The 25,225-nt window shown below is 41.9% G+C and overlaps 2 protein-coding genes across 2 annotated transcripts in view; one reads left to right on the top strand and one right to left on the bottom strand.

Annotated features, from left to right (window-relative positions):
* LOC121927575 (phosphatidylinositol 4-phosphate 3-kinase C2 domain-containing subunit alpha-like) overlaps window positions 1-25,225 on the bottom strand; it is a 376,515-nt gene that overhangs the window by 70,407 nt on the left and 280,883 nt on the right. The window lies entirely within an intron of this gene.
* The window catches only part of NUCB2 (nucleobindin 2), a 51,617-nt gene continuing 46,733 nt past the window's right edge, over window positions 20,342-25,225 (top strand). The window contains exon 1 of the mRNA XM_042461329.1: window positions 20,342-20,545. Within this exon, the coding sequence (XP_042317263.1) occupies window positions 20,525-20,545 (21 nt within the window). The 5' untranslated portion in view covers window positions 20,342-20,524. The remainder of the gene's footprint in view (window positions 20,546-25,225) is intronic.

The following is a 25,225-nucleotide window of genomic DNA, read 5'->3' as shown; positions in this document are numbered from 1 at the left end:
GCCCTCCCTCCAGTCCATCTGCCTTGGTCCAGGCCTTGGAGGTGAGAAAGAGGAAGCCCAGCCAGGAGGACGTTACAGTAATCCAGTCGTGAGATCACTAGGGCATGGACCAGGATCTTGGCAGTAGAGGCGGAGAAATATGGTCAGATTTTGGCAATATTGTACAAGAAGAATCTACAAGCCTTGGCTGTGGTCTGGATCTGAGGGATACACGACAGAGAAGAGTCAAAGATACAACCAAGACTGCGGGCTTGCTGGACTGGTTGAATAGAAATGTTGTTCACAGAGACAGAAAAGGAGTGTTGAAGGGTGGGCTTAAGAGGAAAGACAAGAAGCTCCGTCTTGGACATGTTGAGCTTCAAACCCTGATGGCACATCCACTGCGAGACAGCTGTGAGGCAAGACGAGACTTGCTGTTCAAGCCTTGGAGAAAGGTCGGGGGCGGAAAGATACAGCTGGGTGTCATCAGCATACAGGTGGTAGGAAAAGCCAAAAGAGCTAATGAGTTTTCCTAAGGACAGTGTGTAGAGAGAAAACAGAAGGGGACCCAGAACAGAGCCCTGGGGAACTCCAACAGATAAGGGAACAGGAGAAGTCTGACCTCCTGCAACTACTGCAAAAGATCTGCCAGTGGTTGTGTTGCATAGATCGTACTCACTTTTGATAAAAAAGAATTTTACGATGTACAATATTAAATCTGCACTGCCCTTTCTGCTGCAAGGCGAGACCTGCCAAAATGGAACATTTGCAACTATCAGCCACACCACACCATTATTTTTTTCTGTTCTGCCCCCTTATTTCTGTACTTATCTATGTACAAGCGGACAGATGTGCCACCAGCAGCCTCCAACTGCCTCCTTTGTCCTCTACAGTCACCAGCCCATTGGACTCGCCACTAGAACTCATGATTAGTTATCTACTTGTATACCTTGGTGCACCCAGTGACACAGCGTGATACATACCCCATTCTCCCCCATGGCCTTGTTGAATAGGCCCACTTGTTAATGTTTTTATTAAATCCATTGTATTGTAGGTAAGTCATTTGAGTGTTGGACTGTGGCTCTGGAAACTAGTTTTCGATTCCCTCTTGGCCATGAAACCCATTGGGAGACCCCTTGACAAGTCACATGCTCTCAGCATCAGGGGAAGCCTATGGCAAACCTCCTCTGAACAAATCTTGCCAAGAAAAACCCATGGGAGATTCACCTTAGGGTTACCATAACTCAGAAACATCTTGAAGGCACAGAACAACAAATTATTAGTAGAGCATTGTTGTAATTTTGCTTCATAGAGTGTGAAATGGGTTGATGGTGCAGCTGACCACTTGAGCTGCCTGGCCCCTCCCACTGTCTCTGGGAGAGTCTATAAATCTATGACCAGTCAGCTAGGACTAAGCTGGCAATTGTCAACCAGCAGACTTTCTCTTCAGCTGCCCCTAAACTGTGGAATGACCTGCCACAAGAGATTCATCAGCAGAATACGCTATCTGAATTTAACAGAGCATTGAAGACTAGTCTCTTCAGGCAGACTTATCCAGATGATTTCAAAATTGTGAATTTTAAATGATGAATTTTAGATGTGGATAGTTTTAATATCTACACATCTAATCTGTCCTTTTAAATTGACGTGTGCTTTAACTGATGCCATTCCATAGAATCATAGTTGGAAGAGACCACAAGGGCCATCCAGTCCAACCCCCTGCCATGCAGTAACACAGAATCAAAGCACCCCTGACAAATGGCTCTGTTTAAAAGCCTCCAAAGAAGGAGACATTGCCACACACTGAGGGAATGTATTCCACTATCAAACAGCTCTTACTGTCAAGAGGTTCTTCCTAATGTTGGGGTGGAATCTCTTTTCCTGTAGTTTGAATATATTGCTTCAGGTCCTATTCTCTGGAGCAGCAGAAAACAAACTTGCTCTATCCTCAATATGACACCTCTTCAAATATTTAAACAAGACTATCATATTGCCTGTTAACCATCTCTTCTCCAGATCAAAAACCCATCCTGGTTTCTTGATACACCTCCTATTTTTCCTCCTCATGGGAACTGTTTGAAATTGTGTCTTCAGTATCTTCCTGTTGAGAAATTCCCATCTTTTAGTATTCTCTTTGATATTGTGTTAATTGTTATTGTTGTTGTTGTTCTCCACCTTGATCCATGAGGAGAGGCCGGTAAATAACAACAACAACAATAATAATAGATACACAATATTTTCCCCATGATACAGTGCACATGGAAAATTATTCTCATAAATATTTTACAGGTAATATGGGAAATGAAACAGAGGCTGATTTTGACCACACACTGTCTTCCCTCCCAAGGTGTAAAGAGAAGTGCAGATTTTCACAGCCTGACACACATGAATACTGAGTGATTTATGCAATCTGAATCATGCATATTCATGTCAATATATATAACATAGTTGGGAAATATCAGGAATATTGTTTATGCAGAGTTCTCATGAACTACATCAGGGACAGGCAACCTGGTTTCCTCCATATGTTTTGGTTTGCAACAGGAATGTATTTAAATAATTGTAAAATCCAAGATGAATAGGGTTCCTGCAACAGTTAAAGAACAAGCACACTTAAAAAAAAGAAACCTTCCCTGGATCCCCTGGTGAGAAATAACCACAGACCAGTCTGCCTTTTACCATTCTTGGGCAAAGTGATTGAGAGGGCAGTTGCCTTCCAGCTCCAGGTTGTCTTGGATGAAGTTGATTATCTAGACCCATTTCAAACTGGTTTCAGGGCGGGATACAGAGTTGAGACTGCCATGGTTCCCTTAGCTGATGATCTCCGTCTGGGCAACCCTGCTGGTGCTCTTGGACATCTCAGTGGCTTTCAATACCATCGACCATGGTATCCTTCTGGAACGCCTGAGGGAGTTGGGAATTGGGGGCACTGCACTCCAGTGGCTCCGTTCCTACCTTTCAGGCAGATTCCAGATGGTGATGCTGGGCGACAGTTGCTCTTCTGAGAGAGAGCTGACATTTGGCGTCCCTCGGGGCGCCATTCTGTACCCCATGCTTTTTAACATTTACATGAAGCTGCTGGGTGAGATCATCTGGAGACATGGGGTGCGGTGTTATCGGTATGCTGATGACACTCAAATCTATTTCTCTATGTCTCCGACTATTGCAATGACTAGGGATGGCATCTCTCCTCTGAATTCCTGTCCCGGGTTGGTAATGGGCTGGATGAGGGAAAACAAACTCAGGCTGAATCCAGAGAAAACAGAGTTACTTGCGATAGGTACCTCAAGTCCAGGGATGGAGATTTGTCAACCAGTCCTGGACGGGGTCACATTTCCCCTAAAGGACCAAGTTTGCAGTTTGGATGTACTCCTGGATCTGTCTCTGCAGTTGTCATCTCAAATAGATGCGATGGCCAGGAGTGCTTGGTATCAGCTTCGGTTGATACACCAACTGCGTCCCTACCTGGACCGAAAGGACCTTGAAGCAGTGGTACTTGCACTGGTAATCTCTTGTTTAGATCTCTGTAATGCGCTCTACTTGGGGCTACCCTTGTACCAAGTTCAGAAGCTTCAATTGGTCCAAAACACGGCAGCCAGATTGGTCACCGGCACATCTAGGTTTGGCCATATAACACCAGTGTTAAAATCTCTTCACTGGCTGGCAATTAGCTTCCAGGCGCAATACAAGGTGTTGGTTATCACCTTTAAAGCCCACATGGCTCAGGCCCGAGTTACTTGCGGGAACGCCTCTCCCTACACAATCCGCCCCACACTTTCAGAACATCAGGGAAGTACTTATTGAAACATCATAATACTAGGTTAAAGATAACTTCCCATAGGGCGTTTACAGCTGCGGTTCTAAAATTATGGAATAGTCTACCGGAAGAGATTCGTCTTATCAATGCCTTAGAGGCCTTTAAGAAGGCAATCAAAATGGATCTCTTCCAGCGGGCTTATCCATCGGACTCCATATAAAAGCTTATGATGATGTTCCACTCTTGACTATTCATTATTGGCTACTGATGAACTGTTTTTAGAGAACTAAAGAATGTGGTAAATTCAGTATTAGTGTTTTATCAATTGTATTTGTATTATTGTATTATTTTATTGATGTAATCATGCCTCGATCCTTGGGAGAGGCGGGAAACAGAAATAAACTTATTATTATTAGTACCTAACAACATTTTGCATCTTCTCATAGTTCTGAGACCAATAGAGAAAATAACTTATGTTAATATACTGACACTTATAACAGTGGCTGAAGTGTTTCTGAAAGCAGTTACAGGATGGTGTAATAAACCATGTGAAAACAAGAGGTAGTTTTTATAGTCCTCCTATTAAATATATGGACAGTTTGTCAGTTCTTAAGCTTTGCTAATGGCTAATTGCTACAGATACTGAATGTTCTTTTCAAATATCTCTTCAGAAATCTCAAATAAAGAGTGGTGTTTTAACTTTGTGACAAGGTTATTGCTTGATCTTTGAATAACTGTAACCCTGTTCCTTGTACTACATTTCCTCTCCTATGAAACAGATCTCTTCTGTGTCCTTCTCTGTTCATGCAAATTCAGAATGAATCTGGGGGATTAAAAATCAAATTTATTTCCTTTGATGTTTATGATTACAGTAAAAGTTTAGCAGTATACAGTACTTTATGTAGCCTAATCTCAGTTTTATGTGGCCTAATCTCACAGGGAGTTACAGGAAGTTGTTAAAAAGTTAGCAGATTCAAAAGGCCTTCTAAATCTAGTTTGATGAATTATTTATTTTTTATTCATTCTCATCATTCTCCCAGCACAGGACTTAACGTGATTTACAGCATTTTCAAACAAAACAGCTCTTACACAGCATTCTTTCAGCAAAACAGGAAATTGTGTGAGCCATGCTCTTCTGTATCAGTTGTTAACATACCCAATAATATATCAATAATTTCATTTCCTGGAGGTTTTTTTTTTGGGGGGGGGGAATCAAAGAGAGTAATTATTTAATATGGATGTTTTGTTTTGTTTTGCTTTCTCCCCGACTTTCCTGGTGCCAAGAAGGAATAGTAGAGGCATGTACAAAACATTTTGGGGAGCTTTATAACAGTGTAACTTTCTTTTTTGGAAACATACAGAAAATACAGAATGGTGTTCATGAACAGACTTAGGGGTGTTGTTGTTGCTGAAATTTTGAAAAAATGTTGCTGACTGCCAAGCCCATGCTAGGCACTTCCTCCTTGTCCTCTGCTTTTGCTATTCCCTGCTGCAGTCAACTCTTCCTCTGGCATAGTGTTTCCAAGATGGCACCAACCATTTGAGGGTAGGTATCTTCAGGCTTCCATTTGTTATTTATTTTGTCAGTGGAAACAGCAAAGCAAGAGTGAATGGGCCACAAATCTCCAGAATCCTTGCTTGCTGTTCTGTCTGAAGATAACCACTGAGAAAGCCCATAGAAAGAAAGACCCTTAAGAAAGTTTCTTATCCTTTTTCCACAATCCTGAGCTTGAAATACAATCTGTACTGCTAATGGATACACACACTCTGTTTCAAGAGTCAAAGCATTATGAGCTGTTCTTTGAAGAGGAATCTGCCATCTTATTCCCTCCTTACTTTAAGTCTACTTTCTGGCCTTATTTAAACTGCAGGGCAGTAGTATAGTTGCAGTCAAACATTTTCACAATCATTATGGAGCCCTCTTAATTGGCTTCACATGTACGGAGAACTTAACTTCCAAGGTTCATTAATTCTCAGCCTTGGTATAAGTTTTCATTTTCAGATGTTCAGTCTTGAAACATTAGGAAGATAGGCAGAATATTTAACAATATAGATGGCTTCCACCATCAGGAATTAAATAGTCAGGCTGCAGGGCATTGACTGTTGTAATGATTTCAGATCCACAGTATCTGCTGGGGTTTGGTTCCAGGCCCCTGTATGGATAGCAAAGTCCATGGATTTTCAAGTCACTTTAAATACTATGGAATAAAGAATGATAAAATAGTGTCCCTTACATAAAATGCCAAAATCAAGGTTTTCTTTTTTTCCCTTTTATTCTTTTTTTTTAAGGAATTTATATACATATTTAAATATTTTCAAGCCATGGATGGTTGAATCCATAGCTGAAGAATCTGTGGATATTGAAGGGCCAACTGTATATACATCACGGAATGATGATGGCATAATATACTGTACAACTGCTACACTGACTGCAGAGAGTTGGTACAAAATGCTCTGATCTTCTAACTGCCCCATGTGACTTTAGAGCATGTCCACTTTCTAAGAAACAGTTGACTTGTGTATACGATACAGGCATTCCTCTTAAGTGATAAACTTTGGGCTCATTCCCACTTACCTTTTAAACCGGTTTCGGATTCACCTTCGCTTCATGTTGGTAAATCGATTCCAAAAGGTCCATCGTTCCCACTATGAAAGTGGATCTTTTCATTATGTCCTTGTAATCACTTCTTTTTTTGGCACAATTGTCATCCACACTAGTCAATCATCTGTGCGTCATCAGTGACATAAGTGGCAGCCCAGGTTCTGGGTGGGGAGAGGGCGCTGGCAGGCACTGGGACTCTTGGTTGCGCATCACTCAGGAGGTGTTTCCCCCAAAGAGGTGCTTAGGAGCACAGTGCTAAAACCCTCAAAAGGCTCCATGGCATTTATAGATTTTCTTTTAAAAAATAAATTGATCGAAGATTCAATTCATTGGTTTTGCAACTACTTTCCTTTGCAAGTAATTGCAAAATCAATAAATCAAATCTATGAATTTTATTTTTTTTTAAAAAAAAAATAATGCACCTAGAGGTCACACCACAAATACAAAGGCAGCGCTGAGAGAATTGATTCTTTCCAAAAGAACCACCAAAGAACTAGTGTCAGGAAAGAGTGTTTTTTGCATTTGCCTCGCTTCATCGTGATTGAAACTGATCACACTAGGATCAGAACTGCTTTCAAATGGGAACGACAGTCTTATAAACCAATCAGCAATTCGCTTTAAATCACAGTGAGAACGAGCCCTATCTGTACAAGACGAATTCCTTGACAGGCTTAGGGTCCAGCAGCTTTTTTTTTTTTTAATTAAACTTTGCACATGCCTAGTTCCCCCTTATCTGTAGTTTTGCTCTTTGTGGTTTCAGTTAACCACTCTCAAACCAGGGTGACCCGATGTTATGACTGCAAAATGCAGGACATTCAAGGAAAATGTAGGACATTACCAAAGAAAAGCTAAAAGCACTAATATAAATATAAATGCATGCCTCTTAGTCATGCTAAAAACAGGACATTTTGAAATTCCTCTTGGACAGAAGGTTGAAATATAAGACATGTCCTGGAAAAGGAGGATGTCTGGTCACTCTGTGTCAATCGAAATATAAAAATATTACAGATATAAGGTTCAGTACAATCTACAGCTTCAGGCATCCACTGGGGGTCTTGGACTGTACCCCACACAGGTAAGGGGGTGACTACTGTACTTTCTTCAAGATGTGATGTCATGACTGCAAAACCACACTGTTGCCTAAACATTTGGAATAAAGTCTTAATGAAATTGCCAAGAAGTTGAAATGCAACAACATTTCGTGAAACTGTACTAAATCTTTGTGTGGCTATCCATCCAAAAAACCACATAATTTTTTCAAAATATACACCTCATGGTAAATTGGTGACAGAAATTGCAGCAATTGTCTATCTCTCCCATACTACTATAAACACAGAATAACTACAACTGTGAAAGCGTTCTAAATTAAGCATCACATTTGGGAACAAATTGTAGATTTTTTTTAGCAACAAGTATACATTATGTTTTTTCCAAGTGTTATTTCCTCCTTCCTTAAGAAAGGGAAAACATTTGGCAGTCTCCAAATTTTTACTCTCACTGGTAAATAGATCATGTTTACTGCACCTGGCTATTAACTGAAACATTTAAGATTATGAAGATAACAGATAATGTATATTTCCCTACTTTGATATAAATAATAACCCCAGCTGTTGCCAGTGTGAAAGTACATTAAGTAATTTAAAAAATGGTACACAGCACTTAAAGATGTAAATTTCCTTGATGGTGAAGTGGTGGTGATGTCTTTTCTTTCTTTTTCTTTTTTGGGCAAAATTACAAATATTCAGAAACACTGGGAGGAAATGCAGTATTAGCATGCTTCACATGCTAAATGTCACTTTGTTACTACAGGACCATAAAATGCATTTTTCTAAATTGGCTACACATAAAATTTTATATATTAAAAATAAAGTTTATTCAGAAACAAAAACATCTGTTTGAAATGTTAGTTTTTGAGCTACAAAGATCTGAATAACAAGGAATACCTAAACTAACCTCTTCTTCCCTCTCCTCATAAACTAGAAAAAGTAAACAATAAAAATGAGGGGGGGGGGGCATCAGGATTTAGTCCTGTATAGTACCAAGTGGGCATAGAGCACACATGCATAGAAAAAGAACTCAGAAAAGGAAACTATGACCAAGAAATATAATGATGTGGGATTGTGCCCATAATCTTACATAAAAGTCTACCTGCTATATAGTTTTTAGAAGTAATTGTCTTAAATATTTTATTAATCATTCTTAAAGAAAATATTCCATAATCCATTCATTTCCCCCCAGAAAATAACAAACATCGTGATGACAAGGAAATATAAGATTAGTCACATTGAAGTACTGTGAGTTCACTTGACCATCTGGCAGAAGTAATCACCTCTAGGAAGACTACCTTGAGTATGAGCACATGCTCATCTACAGATACAAGAAATTCAAATGATTTGTTCATTTGCTGTGACAGCAACCACGTCAGCGCTGGAGCTGTGGCTGTTGGGTAAAGATGCTGCAAGCTTTTAAAGAAACTGTTTACTGAAAATAGAGTGGTGGACAATGGAGACACTGATTAATGGGCTACAATTGCAGCGACATACAACTTTAAAGAAGAAAATGTAAGGCTTCACTCACGAAGATGCAACAGGTACAAAACTGTAGATATGGTAATGGGAAGATATTTTTCAGATCTGGATGATGCAAAGGAACAAAAGCATTTCCATTTGTAATTGTATGACTATTGGGTAGGTGCTTTCCTTGAGGCCGCCAGAACTGTTGCCAGCCTCAGCAAAGTCATGGGAATATCCTCCATGCTGTTAATCTCGACATCTTGATGTCTGGATGAAGAACAGGCCGTGTGAGTCAGACAGCAGATCCAGTTATGCCGGTAGTTGAATGTAGCAATCCTTGGAACAACTGGAGAAGCAGTGCAAACTATGGTTGTCTGGGCAATACTGAGCTATCAAAACGGCATTGGACCAATCTCTGTTAAGATCTGGGGGGAATAGGTGCATTAGACAGCCTGACCATCTCTGAAGGAACTCATCTCCCAGGGATCCATCTCCTATCCCTGCTTTGAAATAGTACTGGGGCATTTCTTGTTGGTCATGGCCATGAATAGGTCCATGTGACATGTGCTCCAAACCAATGTTATGAGCTTGAGGGCCCAGTTTGATAGAGACCATGCATGTTGGAGAATATGAGCACAACTGAGCAAATCTGCCAAAATGTTATGTTCCCGCTAGATGGATGGCTACAGAATGAATGTGACTCGTGGTGCACCAATTCCAAAAGACTATAATGAGTTTGAATAGAATCATGGAGTGTCACCTTGTTTGTTGATATAACAGATGGCAATAGTGCTGTCTGAAGTATCCTGTACTACTCTTCTTCATAACTTCCTTTCAAATGGTGAAAGGCTTTGATAGTGGCCTGAAGCTTCAGGACATTGATATGAAGTCGAGACTAATCACTGACCGATGACCCTCAACCACCACACTTGCACAATGTGCTCCCCATCCTGTCAGAGATGCACTGGTGGTGACTACACAGGATGGATCTGACTATTGGAATGGCAGCCAGGAATGTAGGTTTGAGAAACTTGTCCACCAGAGGAGGGAACAATATACAGAGGGTGGTAGAAGAAATCTCTTACATTGGCAATTCTGAAGAGGGTTGCAGTGCCTGAGGAACCAGTGCTGGAGGGGCTGAAATTTGAGGTGGGCTAGATATGTAAATGCTGTTGTTGCAGCCAAAAGGTCCCAAAGTCTCTGTACAGTAAGTGCAGAACACTGTGGATGCTGTAGTGTATTTCTGAGTGTGTATGTTCTGCTTATTGGGAGATAAACTCTGTTTCTGGGTGTGCATGTTCTGTTGACTGGGAGATAAACTTTACCCTGGAAGAATCCAATGTGGCTTTTGATATAATGGATGAGATGCGAATGGGAACATTTACGTCTCAGAGAGGAGTGACACTCCCTCGGAGAGTGGTGGAGTCTCCCTCCTTGGAAGTCTTTAAACAGAGGCTGGATGGCCATCTGTCGGGTTTGCTTTGATTGGGGGTTCCTGCATGGCAGGGGGTTGGACTGGATGGCCCTTGTGCTATCTTCCAACACTCACTCTCTCTCTCTCTCTCTCTCTCTCTCTCTCTATATATATATATATATATATATATATGATGGTAAAGGGACAGTAGGTTCTGGGGCAGAGTGTGGAGGAGATGGTACCTGCTGTTTCACAAGTCTCCATCCCTTGTTGGACACCTGGTACAGTCAGTAGCAACGGGAACTGGGCTGAGAGGCAGGTGGTGTAATACTGGACACTACTGTCACTACTGAGGTTTAAAGTGTCAGAAGTCAGTATTGATTGCTGCTCCATACTGAATGCTGCTCTTCTTCTCTTTTGACCTCTGCTCAGTTGAGACTGAAAGCGGCCTATAATACCCTGACTTTGATTGAGAAGATCAAAAGGTCTTTGCGTGGTGAGTGGAAGAGGCTGCTGGTACTGAATGCCCTGAACGGTAGCCAGTGGGGTAGCCACTGGTGGTGAAGAAACAGCAAAAGTTGGAAGCTCCATGGGAACTGTGGCCAGTAATAGAGATGGCTGAATCAATACCGAAGATGCTGATACTGAAACTGTCTGATTTCTGTTTCCACGGTTTTGAAACCATCAACAAGGCTGAGAAGAGGGGCTTGTTAGTAGCAGCTTGATCAGTGACTTGAAAGGATTTCTCCCAGTAGTAGTACCTAAGTCTGGAGACTTGATTTTAAAATGTCTGATGAGTGACCCTGCAGAAAATGGAATAATATGCCCCTCACCCAGACAAAAGGGATGTGTGTTTCTGTGAGAGAATGAGAGAGATGGAAAGCTTAGAGGGCACATAAGACAAGAGGCTACATAATATAAACTGTAATTCAAAATATGTAACATTCATACATCCAATGGAAATTCTAACCCACGAAAGCCTGTACCATAATAAATCTTTGATTCAAAGTACCACAAGACTCTTGTCGTTCTGCATCAAACTAACAGAACTGCCTATCTGGAAATAACTTTGTTTTCTGTTTCTGACAAGAACAGAACAGACAGGGAACTCTGGACTCCGCTCCACTCATATGACTAAATCCAGTGCCATCTGGTGTCTGAACTATATAATACCACTGTGAGTGGATGGCTTTTATATAAAGGCACCAGATCCTGTCCAATCTTAGAAGCTAAGCAGAGTCAGCCCTTGTTAGTGCCTGGATGGGAAACCATCAATGAATACCAGGTGGTGTAAGCTATATTTCAGAAGAAGGAACTGGTAAAACCACTTTTGAGCTTTCCTTGGCTAAGAAAACACTAGAGAACCAACGTGATATAATGATTTGACTAGGACAGTGGGAGTTCAAATCCCTGCTCGCCCATGGAAACCCACTGGGTGACTTCTTTTGGTCAAATTCTGCCAATAAAAGCCTGCCTTAGGGTTTCCATATGTCAGAAATGACTTGAAGGCACAACAACAAGAAAGCTCTATGAAATTCATGGGACCTGCCTAAGTTGACAAATAATTTGTTTCTGTTTCTGTTTTTTTATACTTATAGAGTCCTAAAATCACTTAAGAGACAATACAGTCGTACAATCATACATTCATACAATACAAAACATTCAATAACACAAACATCTAACCTTTAAACATAAACTGACTTCCTGAACTCTGTCCTGGCAAAATCTGTCACTGCCTAATTCCCCCCCCCCTTCCTACTTGAGAAGCTGAATTGTGATTAATTTACACTATTTCTAATTTACTAGTTTAACTATTTCTAGTATATCTTAACTCCTCATTCACTTTGTAAGAAAGTGATCCACAGTTGCCATTCTTATTTACATTTCTCCGAAGAGTCCCCTCTTAAAATACAGGTAAGCTTATTAATTTCTACAAAATCTAACACTTTATGCAACCATTCCTTACTAACCAGACTTTCACTTATTTTCCATCTGGACTCATATAACATCCACACTGCTGTTGTCATATATAGTATATCAATGTCCTATACTTATTTTCTAATTTGACAGATAATTTGAAGCTGCATGCATCACATATACACATATAAAATAGGGCCTGTAAGGAGTCAGGGACAGGAGAGGAGGTGGGAAAGAAGCACAGAACTGTCTTCCAATTCTGTTCCCCTCAATACAAGTCTTTTACTTCATTATAAAATAAAAAACACATTCAGGGGTAGCCTTGTTGGCCATACAGCAAAACACAACAAAAGAATGATACGTTTATTGGCCAAGCAAAGTGCAGAGAATACTTCATGCAAGCTTTCAAAGCTTTACCGGCTTCTTCATCAGGCAAGGGTGTTAAAAATCATACCAGCAGTGGCATTACTGATTGGGGTGTCACCTGGTGCAGGGGATGGGACTTCCAGGGAGTAAGGCCAAAGGGCTCTGGTTTACTCATGAGTAAACCAGCACCCAAAAGGACAGGATAGGATGGGAGGGTGCTCTGGTCACCCTCCCTGGCGCCATTTTACTCATTAGTAAACTAGCACCCAGCAGCAAGGGGCACTCCCTCCTTGCTGTCACCATTTTATTAATGAGTAAAATGTTGCACAGAAGGGATTAGGGGTGCACTTGGCCTGGTATCACCCCTCTTCTAGGGTGTCACCAGATGCAATCTGTATTCCCCGCACCCCTATAGTGATGCTACTGCATACCAGAGGGGAAAAGGTGGAGATGTTAAAGTCACAGACCTACATTCTGTCTCAGATGTTACACTCTTGTCAATTAAGATAGTATTGTGGGTTTTCAGTACAGGCAGTGGCCATGTGAGTGAAGCTTCAAAAGCTTGCACGGTGGATTTTCTGCATTTTCATTAACCAGTAAAGTTATCACTTCTTTGTGGATGTTATATTCTGCTGTATGGCCACGTTGCTACCCCTGAATATGTCTCCTGGATTTGAAGATACCAAATTTTGCTGCAACAGGGGAAGCTTTAACAAGAGGGAGCAATGGATTGGAACTGTTTTTAAAAAGTTTTTACCTCCAAAAAAAACCCCTTTTCATTGGATTACAATTGGCAAGTTTTCCATGTATAGCAACTAAAACTATTTCCACATATAATAGTACAGACTCCTTGAGAAATTCAATATTCTCTTCCTAAGAAAGAAGCAGTTAGCTTCACACAGGAGTCCGGACAGGGACATAGGTCTCTCAAGGGAAGTTACTTTTCTGTTGTCCCTGGCCCATACATTGCCAAGAAGGATTGGCCTCTGCCTGTGCTGAAATCCCTTAATACTATCTTAACTGACAACATACTAACATCTGAAAAGGCATGCAGGCTTGTGACACTAACAATATAGTGTATAGAATCATTATTACGGTCATAGGCCAGCACAGATAAAAAGGGGGATACAGAATTAATGAAGGTAAAAACAGTATTTAAAGCATCTTTTCGGATTCCAGTATAGCAAGACAAGATTGGTACTAGTCTACTGTGGAGGTCATTGCCTGGCACGTTTTAACTACAACTTCACAAAATCTGGCAACATTATATGTTGACACTAACATCTTCTCCTGTTTTTTCCACCTGTATGTTTTTTAACATCTTTGCTTGATGATAAATCTGGTAGTAAAGGTTCAAAAGCTTGCATTATACATTTCCTGCATTTTGGTTGGTCAGTAAAAGTAGATTTTGTTGTATTTTGCTTCATTACAGGATTTGTCCATGTGAGAGCTTAAATAGCACAAGGGTAGCATGCATATAAAGCTCTTCATAATTCCTCTTGAAAATGAACCACTATCATGGTATTCAAAGAAGTAGCCGTACTATTAGCCTCTTACAGCATTAAAAGGATGAAGGAAGAGGGAAGATACAATTGATTTCCTGAGGAAAATACAGTCCATCCACAACCTCCCAGAGAACACCACAATAGCCACTATGGATGAGGAATCTCTATACACCAGTGTCCCACACCAAGATGGGCTACAATGGATGTAGCATCCTGAAAGACGCTACAGCAAACCTAGAGACCAAACTCTGCCACTTTGTATTTATAACGACTTCACTTTTGGGTAGGGTTGCCATAAGTCAGGACCTCCAAACCGGGACGAATGTAGGACACATTTTTAAAAATGGAGGACACACGAAAACATTTGATGATTCTTTAAAAAATGTTAATATAAATGCATGTTTCTTAGGCATGATCAAAATGGAGGACATTTTGGCATTATTCCTAGACAGATGGCAGAAATGTACTTCCCTTTCTGGCCAAACCACCACCCTCCATTCCGTCATCATCACTATCATTTTTAAAACAAGGCAGACCTGTTAGCATTAAAAGCACCAAAAATACACAAAAAAGACACTTTGATGGAAATAAACCTTAGGAAATGGGCACCCACCACCTCCTCCTACTCCTCCTCTTAATTCTTCCTCCTCCTCATCATTGGTTGAATTTTGCACCAGGAAATGGCGCTTTTCCCACCCCTGGCCCAGAGGCCTATCCTCCTCGGTCCTCCTCCTCCCAGTCCTCCTCCTCCTCTTCCTCCTTCTCCAAAGCTCACTGGCCAATGGCAGACTTGGGCTGGAAACAGGCCAGCCCCCGCTCTTCTGCCATTGGCCAGACAGCTTTGGGGACGTGCGCTCCTTTTTAAGCCCCGTGCACAGGCGCGCAAGAGGGGCAAGCACGCGCTGCTGCCGGCCGTTGCCTGGGCAAGTGCTGCAGGTGGCACAGCAGCTGCGCAGAAGAAGGAGGAGGAGGAGCGGAGGAGGAGGAGGGCAGCGCGGTCGAGGAGGAGGAGGAGGTGGGTGGCTGGTCAGCGCCAGCCGCATTAGTGGCCGCAGCAATGGCCGCATGAGTGGGCCCAGTCCAGAGGCTGGGCCCAAACCCAGGATTTAGGGGGAACCGGGCCGGGCCGGGCCCAGTTCCTCCAAAAGCAGGATTGTCCTGGGAGCCGCCGGGATATGGCATCCCTACTTTTGGGAATAATATGTACTTCGAAGTCAGTGGAACTGCCATGGGCACCATGTAAACATCTTCATGTGTGGCTTGGAACAACACTCCCTCACCACAAAGCCTGTCCTCTACCTATGCTTTCTTGATGACATCTTTGTAATTTGACCACACATAAAGCAATCATTTGTGAAGATTCCAACAACTTCCACCCATCCATCAACCTGAGCCGGGAACAAACCATACAGGAGCCCTGGTCATGCAGTGGTTAAATGCCTGTACTGCAGCCACTCACTCACAAACCATAAGATTGCGAGTTCAATACCAGCAAAAGAGCTCAAGCTTGACTCAGGCTTGCATCCTTCTGAAGTCGCTAAAATGAGTACCCAGATTGTTGGGGGCAATTAGCTTACACTTTGTAAACAGCTTAGGGGGTGCTTAAGTGCTCTGGTAAGTGGTATAGAAATGTATTTGCTACTTGCTATACAACAAATTCACTGTCTTGATACCACTGTGCCACTGTGGACTTCTAAGCACTACGGTCTGTCGAAAACCCATTGATGCTATACATACTTAAATACTTCCAGTTTCCATCCAGGACACACTCCCAAATCTATTGTTTACAGCCAAGCCCTCAAATATAACCCCATCTGCTCAGACAGAGATACAAAACTCTTGGATATACGACAGGCATTTCTCAAACTACAATACTCATCTAAGGAGGTGAAGAAACAAATTGACAAGGCAAAATTAATACTCAGGAACCATTTACTACAAGACAGACCAAAAACACAAAATGACAGAACACCCCTAAGTAATCACGAATAGTCCCCAGCTGAGACCACTCAAATACATAATCAATGAGTTACAACCAGTTCTGGAGAATAACACACCCCTCTCACAAGCTCTGGGACATAGCCCATTACTGCCCTATGGACAGCTTCCAAATCTTAAAACAACTACTGTACTCACTTACAATACATAATATGGATAGTAATTCAGGGACAAACCCCAGCCAAAAACCCAGATGCCACCTCTGTCCCCACACCTACTCTGGGAGCAATGTTATAGGGGCCAATACTATCACTCCTACACAGAGGTATATTTATTTGCTTTTCCTCTAATGTGATATATGCCAGTTCTGGGCACCACAATTTAAAAAGGATGTTGAAAAACTGGAGTGTGTCCAAAGGAGGGTGACTAAAATGGTGAAGGGTCTGGAAACCATGCCCCATGAGGAACAACTTAGGGAGCTGGGGATGTTTAGCCTGGAGGAGGTTAAGAGGTGATATGATGTTTTGGGATACATTTTACCAAGCTGTAATTCAATGAATAAAGTAACTCAGTCACCTGATTCAGTAATACAAAGGCAGAGCTAGATGTTATCTGCCCTAGAAGACTGTGTACTAACCTGTTCTAGGGATATTTACACATAAGCATGCATGCTGAAATGTAGATGGCTATACCATAGGTTTTGTTAGTAAATTCTATGAAGTGTCTGGGAATTTTTGTAATAATGGGGTGTTGAACTGTTTATTATTGATGTGTGAGAAAAATATATGCATATGCAATTGACAAGTATTTTTTGTTTTTAAGAGACCTGGCCTACGTATTTGCAGGTATCAGATAGTTTAACTGGCAGTATCAATGACTGATTGAACTTGTTTCCAAGTTTCAAAACTGATTTACAAATTGTGACAGACTATGGTATGTATTAAGAATTTGGGGTGGAGTATCAACGCTCTGAGCCAGCATGGCGTAGTGGCTTGAGTGTTAGCCTATGACTCTGGAGATCAGGGTATGATTCCCAGCTCAGCCAGGAAACCCACTGGGTGACCTTAGGTAAGTCACACTATCTCAGCCTCAAGGGAAGGCAATGGCAAATGTCCTCTGAACAAATCTTGCCAAGAAAACCCTGTGATGGGGCTGCTGTAAGTCAGAAGACTTGAAGGCACTCAAAAAACAACAAATTGAAGCTCAGTTTAACTATCCAACATTAAACCAGTAAAATGGTAATAATGATAAAATAAATCATTTTGGAAGAGTGATGGTGAATCTAATGATGCGGCTGTGAGAGGGTCTCTCCTCTCCTTTGCTGAGTGCAGCATTTGCTGGATTTTCTTGGTTGGTTTGTAAACCATTTGGAGGTTGTGCAGGAGTTTACTGCATACCTTGAAGCTGTGGACAAGTCTGCATAGGGACCACCAAATGCAGTGTCCAAACACAAACCAAGGAACATGAGAGACACTGCAGACTGGGTCAGCCAGAAAAATCAGCAGTAGCAGAACACATTATAAACCTTCCTGAGCACAAAATGCTGTTTGAAAACACTGAAATTCTGGACCATGTCAACAACTACCCTGTCAGGATGGACAGGGATGCCATTGAAATCCACAAACACTTGGGCAACTTCAACAGGAAAGAGGAAGAAACCCTCAAAGTAAATAAACTTAGGCTACCAGTCCTGAAGAACACCAAAACCAGGACTCAGCAAATGCAAATGAGAAACCACTTAGGGTCAGGGGCTTTCCCAGCAGACAATAATCACCAATTAGCAGACACTAATCCTCTTTTGCATTTCCTCCTACCCTGAGGAGGCCATCAACAACAGAACAATACACAGATTAACATGGGAATCACTCCTCCTCACCCAGGGTCACACAGTATATACATACCCAACTCCTTTCCAGGCAAGCATTCTCTGAAGATGCCATCCACAGATGCTGGCGAAACGTCAGGAATAAACTCTTCTCAAACATGGACACATAGCCCGAAAAACCCACAAAAAAACTATCTTTAAGAGAATGTTTGCACATCAAAGTACATCACACTCCCATTCTGAGCAAGAGGTCTACTTCCATTGATTTTTGGACTTTGTATTAATTCAGGTATAACACTTAGTAGGTCTTTTGCTTTGTTCTCTTTCCTCTGACAATACCTAATAATTCTTCTGTCATAAGGAACAATTGCAAAGAAAACAAATATTACTGGTAATTTGTTTTTAAATGTTTATCAAATGTCATGATTAACAGGACAAACGTATGCATGTCTACTCAGAATTAAGCACAGCTGAGTTCAATGGCCATACCCTCATGCAAACCTGTTGCTCACAAAAGCCATCCTATGTGCACCAAATGTGAGCACCTTTGAAGACGGCTGGACTTACCTTGGAATAATGTTATTCACGATCTTTTAAAAAGACATTCCTCTTATGAAAGATCTGACATCTGGAGGAGTTTCCTGACAGGTAACCATATAAAAGCATGTTGCAAGAAAAAAGTTTTGCGATACTTTTATTAGGATTAACTATAAAGTCACAAAAATGTGCCAAGCTTTTAATTCCCCTCCCCCCCCCCACACACACACAGCTCATCAAGTGAGATGGCAAACAGTGGGGTGGGGTGGTTAATAATATAACATATAAAATTGTTTTCAGACTATGTGTACAAGGTGTATAGGAAACGTAAATGAATTTCATGTTTAGGCTTGGGTCCCCTCTCCAAGATATTTCATTATGGATGTGCAAGTATCCCCCCAAACCAAAACACTTCTGGTCCTAAGCTTTTCAGACAAGGGAGGCTCAACCTGTAGTCGCCTTAGTGACCTTGTTTGTTGTTCTTGTTGTTGTTGTGTACCTTCAAGTTGCTTCTGACTTATGGTGACCCTAAGGTGATGCTATCATGGGGTTTTCTTGGCGTGTTTCTTCAGAGGGGGTTTGCCTTTGCCATCTATGAAGCTGAGAGAGTGTGACTTGCTCAGGGGCACCCAGGGGGTTTAAGTGACCTCGTTGTTGTTGTTGTGTGCCTTCAAATCATTCCCAATTTATGGTGACCCTAAAGGACACTACATGGGTTTTTTCATGGCAGGATTTGTTCAGAGGAGGTTTGCCATTGCCTCCCCTGAGGCTGAGAGAGTGTGACTTGCCCAGGGGCACCCAGCTCCAGCTTCCAAAACTGTATTTGGTACATTTTGGTTGTTCCCATAAAGGTATCCCTGTTTTGCAGGGTGACCAGCTGTCCTCCTTTTCCAGGACCTGGAGGAATTCCAGAATGTCCTACATTTGGAACAGGACTCAGAAGCAATTTATATTTATGTGAGTGTTTTTTAAAGTTGTATTTGGTAATGTCCTACATTTTGCTATGCCTTGTCCTTCTTTGTGGCGAGGACACACATGGTCTGTTTTGTGGATTTTGGATGTTACTGTACTTTGTATGTCTGGGGAAACCCAGCTGTTCAATAAGGGACCCAACAGCAAGATGCCCAAGGGTCCAAAACACACTGCGGAAGTAATGCAGTTGGAGGCTGCTTTCATTGCCCTGGATCAATGCTGAGGGATCCTGGGAACTGCAGTTTTGTGAGACATTCAGCCTTCTCTGCCAGAGAACTTTGGGGCCACAAGAGACTGCAGAAATAACCCAGTTTGGGACCCTTTAACTGCCCTGGTTTAGTGACAGCGAATCCTGGGAATTGTAGCTTATTGTGGCACCAGAGCTCTCTGGCAGAGGAAGCTAAAGGTCTCACAAAGCCAGTTCCCAGAATTCCCTGGCATTGAGCCAAGGCAGTTAAAGCGGTCTCAAACTGGATTATTTCTGCAGTGTGGCTTTGTAACAAGGAAGGAAAAAAAATAACTTAAAAAACAGTGAGGGACAGTGTTTCCTTTGTCCTAATAATCCAGTGGTTCCCAAACTCTTTTGGGGCTTCCACTCCCAGAATCCCCAGCCATGTTGGCTAACAAATTAGGGATTCTGGGAGCAGGAGTGAAAAGCCATGAAGTTGGAAACCACTGAATTATTAGGGCAAAGGCGGCAGGGAGGGAAGCACCCAGTCTTCTGCCAGCCCTTCCTCCTAATCTCCATGCTTCCCTCCTCTTCCTCCTCCTTGGACTCTGTCTCTGAGGTAAAACAAAACAGGCCCCGCCCACTCCCTGTTAGCGCCACGTACCTTAGCGCGCGCAACGCACCTTCGTCCCCATTCCCCTGGCAAGCACAGCCTACCTTGGCTGCCTCACGGCGGCCCAATCCTAACCCTACGCGATGCCCCGAAGGAGGGCAGGCTCCTCCAATCCACGCGCCCCTGGAGGCGGGACCTGTTACTATGGGAACGGGGACTAGGGTTTTTTTTCCTAAAGGGAGGGGGCGGGGAGATTGTGGCAGCAAAGAAGGGAAGCAAAGCAGAGCAAGGACCAGGGCTATTGTGCTGCTGCTGCAGGCTCTCTATGCAAGCTCCCCCTCCAGGACTGTCAGCAGCAGGAGGAAGGCTCCCCAGCAGAGGCCACCAGGATTGCTCTGCCTTTCAGTGATCATAGCGATGAACCATTGCCAGAGGAAGGTAAGGAGGGGGCCCTGGGATCCAAAGGCAGCCCACCCAGCAGCCCCTCTCAGCCATGTCTGACAGTGTACTTTGACACCACTTTAAAGTGCTGCAGCAGCTCCATCCTGTGGTATCTCCCGGGATCTGTAGTTTTGGCAAAGAGTGTGCTGGTGCCTCACCAAACTGCAAGTCCCAGGGTCCTGTAGGATGAAGCCAAGGAACTTAAAAGGTAGAAAGTGGGTAGTCTACATGTCCCAGGGTTCCTCAGGATGGAGCCATGGCAGTTAAAGTGGTGCCAAACTGCATTATTCCTACAGCGTAGATGCACCCGCTGTGTTAGTCTGGAAAACCAAGCTGCAAAGGGCTCTTGAAGCACCTGTGGGGCTCACTGAGGAAAGAGGTCTGGGCACCAAGCTGTCCTAGGCCTGGTTTGCTGGCTCAGATGCTGGGTGGTTAGGTGTCACCCCAAGTTTCTTGTTTGCACCACAGGTTACTCTAACAGCATCTTTGACCCCTGGTTGTTGTTGTTGTTGTTGTTGTTGTGTGCCTCCAAGTCAATTTTTAACTTAGGACAACTGATCATAGGGTTTTCTTGGCAAGTTTCTTCAGAGGGGGTTTGCCATTGCCATCCTCTGAGGCTGTGATGTGTGACTTGCCTGAGGTCACCCAGTGGTTTTTTATGCTCAAGCAGGAAATTGAACCCTGATCTCCAGAGTTGTAATCCAACACCCAAACCACTACACCACCAAAAAGGTGGACCAAGGGGATATGGGATTTGTTTGCTTTTCAGTTAAGAGGTTGTCATGATGGGGTAGTGTGACCATGGCTGTTCCTGACATTATCATGCAGGTTTCATCTTGAGCACTGGGGAAAATGGGGTTGCCAAGGCAAGAGAAGTCTTGATTTGGTTAAATTGATGGAGGTGGGACTGGTCTAACAAGTTAGCATCTGGAAGACTCATGCTAGGATGCTATACAAAGTTCCTTTGTGAATAGGCAAATGAATGCCAGTGGACAACTTCCTTGTGGTGACATTTACGGTACCTGGGGGAAAGGGACTTCCCTCAAAATAACAAGAACAAAAAGAGTCTCCAATATCAGTACAATTCTGAGGTTTCTTTATCAGCTATAGCACAGTATTAGAATTGACAAAGACCATTGTGTGTTGAACTTTCTCAAGCATACATTGGCCAGAGCAGCTACTCTTGTTTTGGGATGCAAACATATTTGAAACAGCTGTCAGGTGCTCCTCATATTACTTGCTGAGGTGGGTATACAGGGAACACAATGGGAGCTCCCTCATTATATTGTGATTCAAGCGTGGTTGGTATTGTACATTTGAAAGTTTCACAGCCTGGCCTTTCATGCCTTATGCAAGGTGTTCCTAATATGTCAACCACATCAACGTTAATGGGCTCACAGGAAATGGGCCTTGAGTAATCTGTGGGTGAGAAGAGCATCCTCATGTAGACATGTGGGATGCTCACCTTTACATAGAATAACATTACTGTTGTGCTGTTGCAACGATGGTCTGCAAAATCCAGTGAGATAGTATAGCTGTAACACATTGAGTCAGAACAGTAAACTGCTGCTGATTCTTTTCAAGTTTATTACTTGGAAAAAGAAGAAAACTTTCTTAGTCATTTTAAAACCTTGACTGAGGGTGCACTGTAGAAACAATGTGGTTTGATACCACTTCAGGTGCTGTAGCTCCAGTCTGGATTCCTGGGATAAGGTCTTGAGCCTTCTCTGCTAAAGAGTGCTGTGCCTCATAAAACTGGAAATCCCAGGATTCTGTAGGATGCAGCCATGCCAGTGAAAGTGGTGTCAGACGGCTTTATTTCTACCTTATAGATGCACTCTGAATTGATTTCAAAGGCTTATTTACAGGTAACATGCATGCCTTAAGTCTTATCTGTGGCAAATTCTGTCACACTTAGGATTAAAGGGAACAGGAGTGATCATGGTTTTATTGAATAACAATTAGAAGATCAAATGATCTGATTTGGATAGTTATTAAAACATTTATTTGAAAATAGTGTAATGAATTGTCATGCAAACAGTATTGTTACACTAAAATGGACCATCACTGAATTTAACAGGTTGCTTAATGTGTGGGAAATGTCTTCCATCTGTGGTTGGTGAGCTACTCTTTAAAGTTATATAGGCTTAACTGATAACTGGAAATTTTAATTGCATTCCACAAAGAATATGGACAGATTAAAGCATTTCTGTTATCTTGCTATCTTTCTCAATATGCTGCCTTGCAGCAAACCGAAAAGGGGAAAATAACCACAATCATAGTGAAGATGATTTCCTATCTCTGGAAGATGAGTTCAGTAGAATATTCTCATGCTTATCAATTGAATACAAAGAAAGATTTGGGACTAAATACAATATTAATGCTTCATAGAGTAGACCCATTGAAATCAATGGAGTTTAAATTATTTGTAACTAACAAGTCTCATTCATTTCATTGAGTCTTAATGGCACTATCCTTGGATTTTGCCTCTTCTGTGTTGCCTTGTATATTAGTTTCCTATTATTTCTATAATAATTCTATGCATTTCTCCTTTGCATTTAATAACAGATGACAAAATCCCAATAAAAACATATTCCTCTTCTAATTATTTATAATTCCCAAAGAGTGTCATTCTAAACATACTGACAATGAGTCCCCCCCATATTGGGACATGGTACTTCCTCGACATGTATAGATAGGATTTTACTACTTGTCATTCAAGAAGTGCCTATCTCTTTAATATAAAGTCTGGTTTAGTAGTTTTAAATCTTACGAATTAGGCTAACCAGTGTGAATATATGTAATACTTTAGTGATTTTGGGTAATCAAATTATTAGGATTCTTTTGCATTGGAAATTTACTTTGCTTTTTGTTGCTTAAAAAACACTTTTAGGATTCACAACCAGGTGACATACAATTTGAAACATTCCACTTTCTAAAAGAAACTTCACTAACTAAAAGGAATTCATCATACACACACTCACAGAGCAATGTCTACTTGTTAAATTACTCTTTTCTTTTTTGCAGTGAGGGTGTAATTGAGTTATATTTCCAAAGCAGTGTGTTACAGGTAACTACACTGGTGACACATTAGTTCCAAATTCTTGGGGGGGGGGGACTTAGTTTGAACCATGTTGTCTCTAAACAAGGTGTGTACTCACCTGCCTTCCTTACTGATAGATCTGTGCTCAAATTTCACTTGTAAGCAAGCGGTGCCCAGAGTCTTGCGTAAAGGCAAAATGGTGTTTTTAACATTTCTCGTACCTGCCTGCAGGTCTTCCCTTCCTTCCTCTATGACTGGAACTTTAAAGAAAATGACATATTTGTTGGAAATACTCAAAAGTAGTTTTTTTAAAAAATAGAGAAGGATAATGATAGAACTCTTTCCCTGAAAATGTATCCTTTCATGAAAATTTATATTATGTCTCTTTTCCTTGAAATAGGTCTTCACACTTTTTTGTGGCCTTTGGTGTATCTATTAATCTTCATTCCCAGCTCTGACCTATGTTACAATCACAGAATCATATGATTCTATGTTGGAAGAGACCCCAAGGGCCATCCAGTCCAACCCCCTGCCATGAAGGAACGAACAATCAAAGCATCCCTGACAGATGGCTGTCCAGCCTCTGTTTAAAGACCTCCAAAGAAGGAGACTCCACCACTCTCCGAGGAAGGAGTGTGTTCTACTGCTGAATAGCTCTTACTGTCAGGAAGTTCTTCCTAATGTTGAGGTGGAATCTTTTTCTGTAACTTGCATCCATTGTTCCTTGTCCTATTCTCTAGAGCAGCAGAAAACAAGCTTGCCCCATCCTCAATGTGATATCCCCTCAAATGTTTAAACAAAGCTATCACATTGCCTAACTGTCTCTTCTCTAGGAAAAACATACCCAGTTCCTAAATAGCTCCTCACAAGACTGATTTCCCGATCTTTCGCCCTTCTCTGGACATGCTCCAGTTTCTCAACATCCTTTATGAATAGCAGTGCCCAGAACTGGACACAGTGTTCCAGGTGAGGTTTGACCAAAGCAGAATAGAGTGGTACTATTATTTTCTTTGATCTATTCTAGAGGGAAGTATGTGTAACCACATTTGCCTGTATTTATCCCTTCTCTGCCTTTGGGCAAATTTGCACTGACAGGAAAATCCAGTTTACCCTTGGATTATTCCAATCCACCGGTCCACAACCCATAGAGTTGTACTGTATACACACACCGAGGCAAGTTTGGGAGAACTGTCCACATACAGTTCTCCCTTTCGAATTTATCCCAGTCCAGTAAATTGTAGTATACATAGCCACATGGCCATGGCACCCTATTTCCCTCCCTTATAAGCACTGCTACAATTATAGACGTTGCCCACTGATGGTGGAAGCAAATCATTTTCATGTATTGGAGTAAGTATGCTCCAGTGGATAGTATGTTGCACTGTAGAGTTCTGGATTTAAATCTTCCTTCAGCCATGAAGCTATCTGAATAAATTTAGGCCATGTCGCTACTGTTTTAATTAACAACCTTCTAAAAAGATTCGATGCTGCTGCTGTTGTTGTTATTAGATTTATTGGTATGCCGTCTTTCTCCCAAAATTGGGACTCAAGAATGCTTACAATTTTTAAAGAACAGTGTAGCTAAAAACATACAATTAATATCAAAATGAAATTACATTATTCACAGTATTAAA

The sequence above is a fragment of the Sceloporus undulatus genome, chromosome 1 (genome assembly GCF_019175285.1).
Source record: "Sceloporus undulatus isolate JIND9_A2432 ecotype Alabama chromosome 1, SceUnd_v1.1, whole genome shotgun sequence".
Taxonomy (NCBI): Eukaryota; Metazoa; Chordata; class Lepidosauria; order Squamata; family Phrynosomatidae; genus Sceloporus; species Sceloporus undulatus.
The sequence above is the reverse complement of the archived record's forward strand: the minus strand, read 5'-3'. Positions and strand labels throughout refer to the sequence as shown.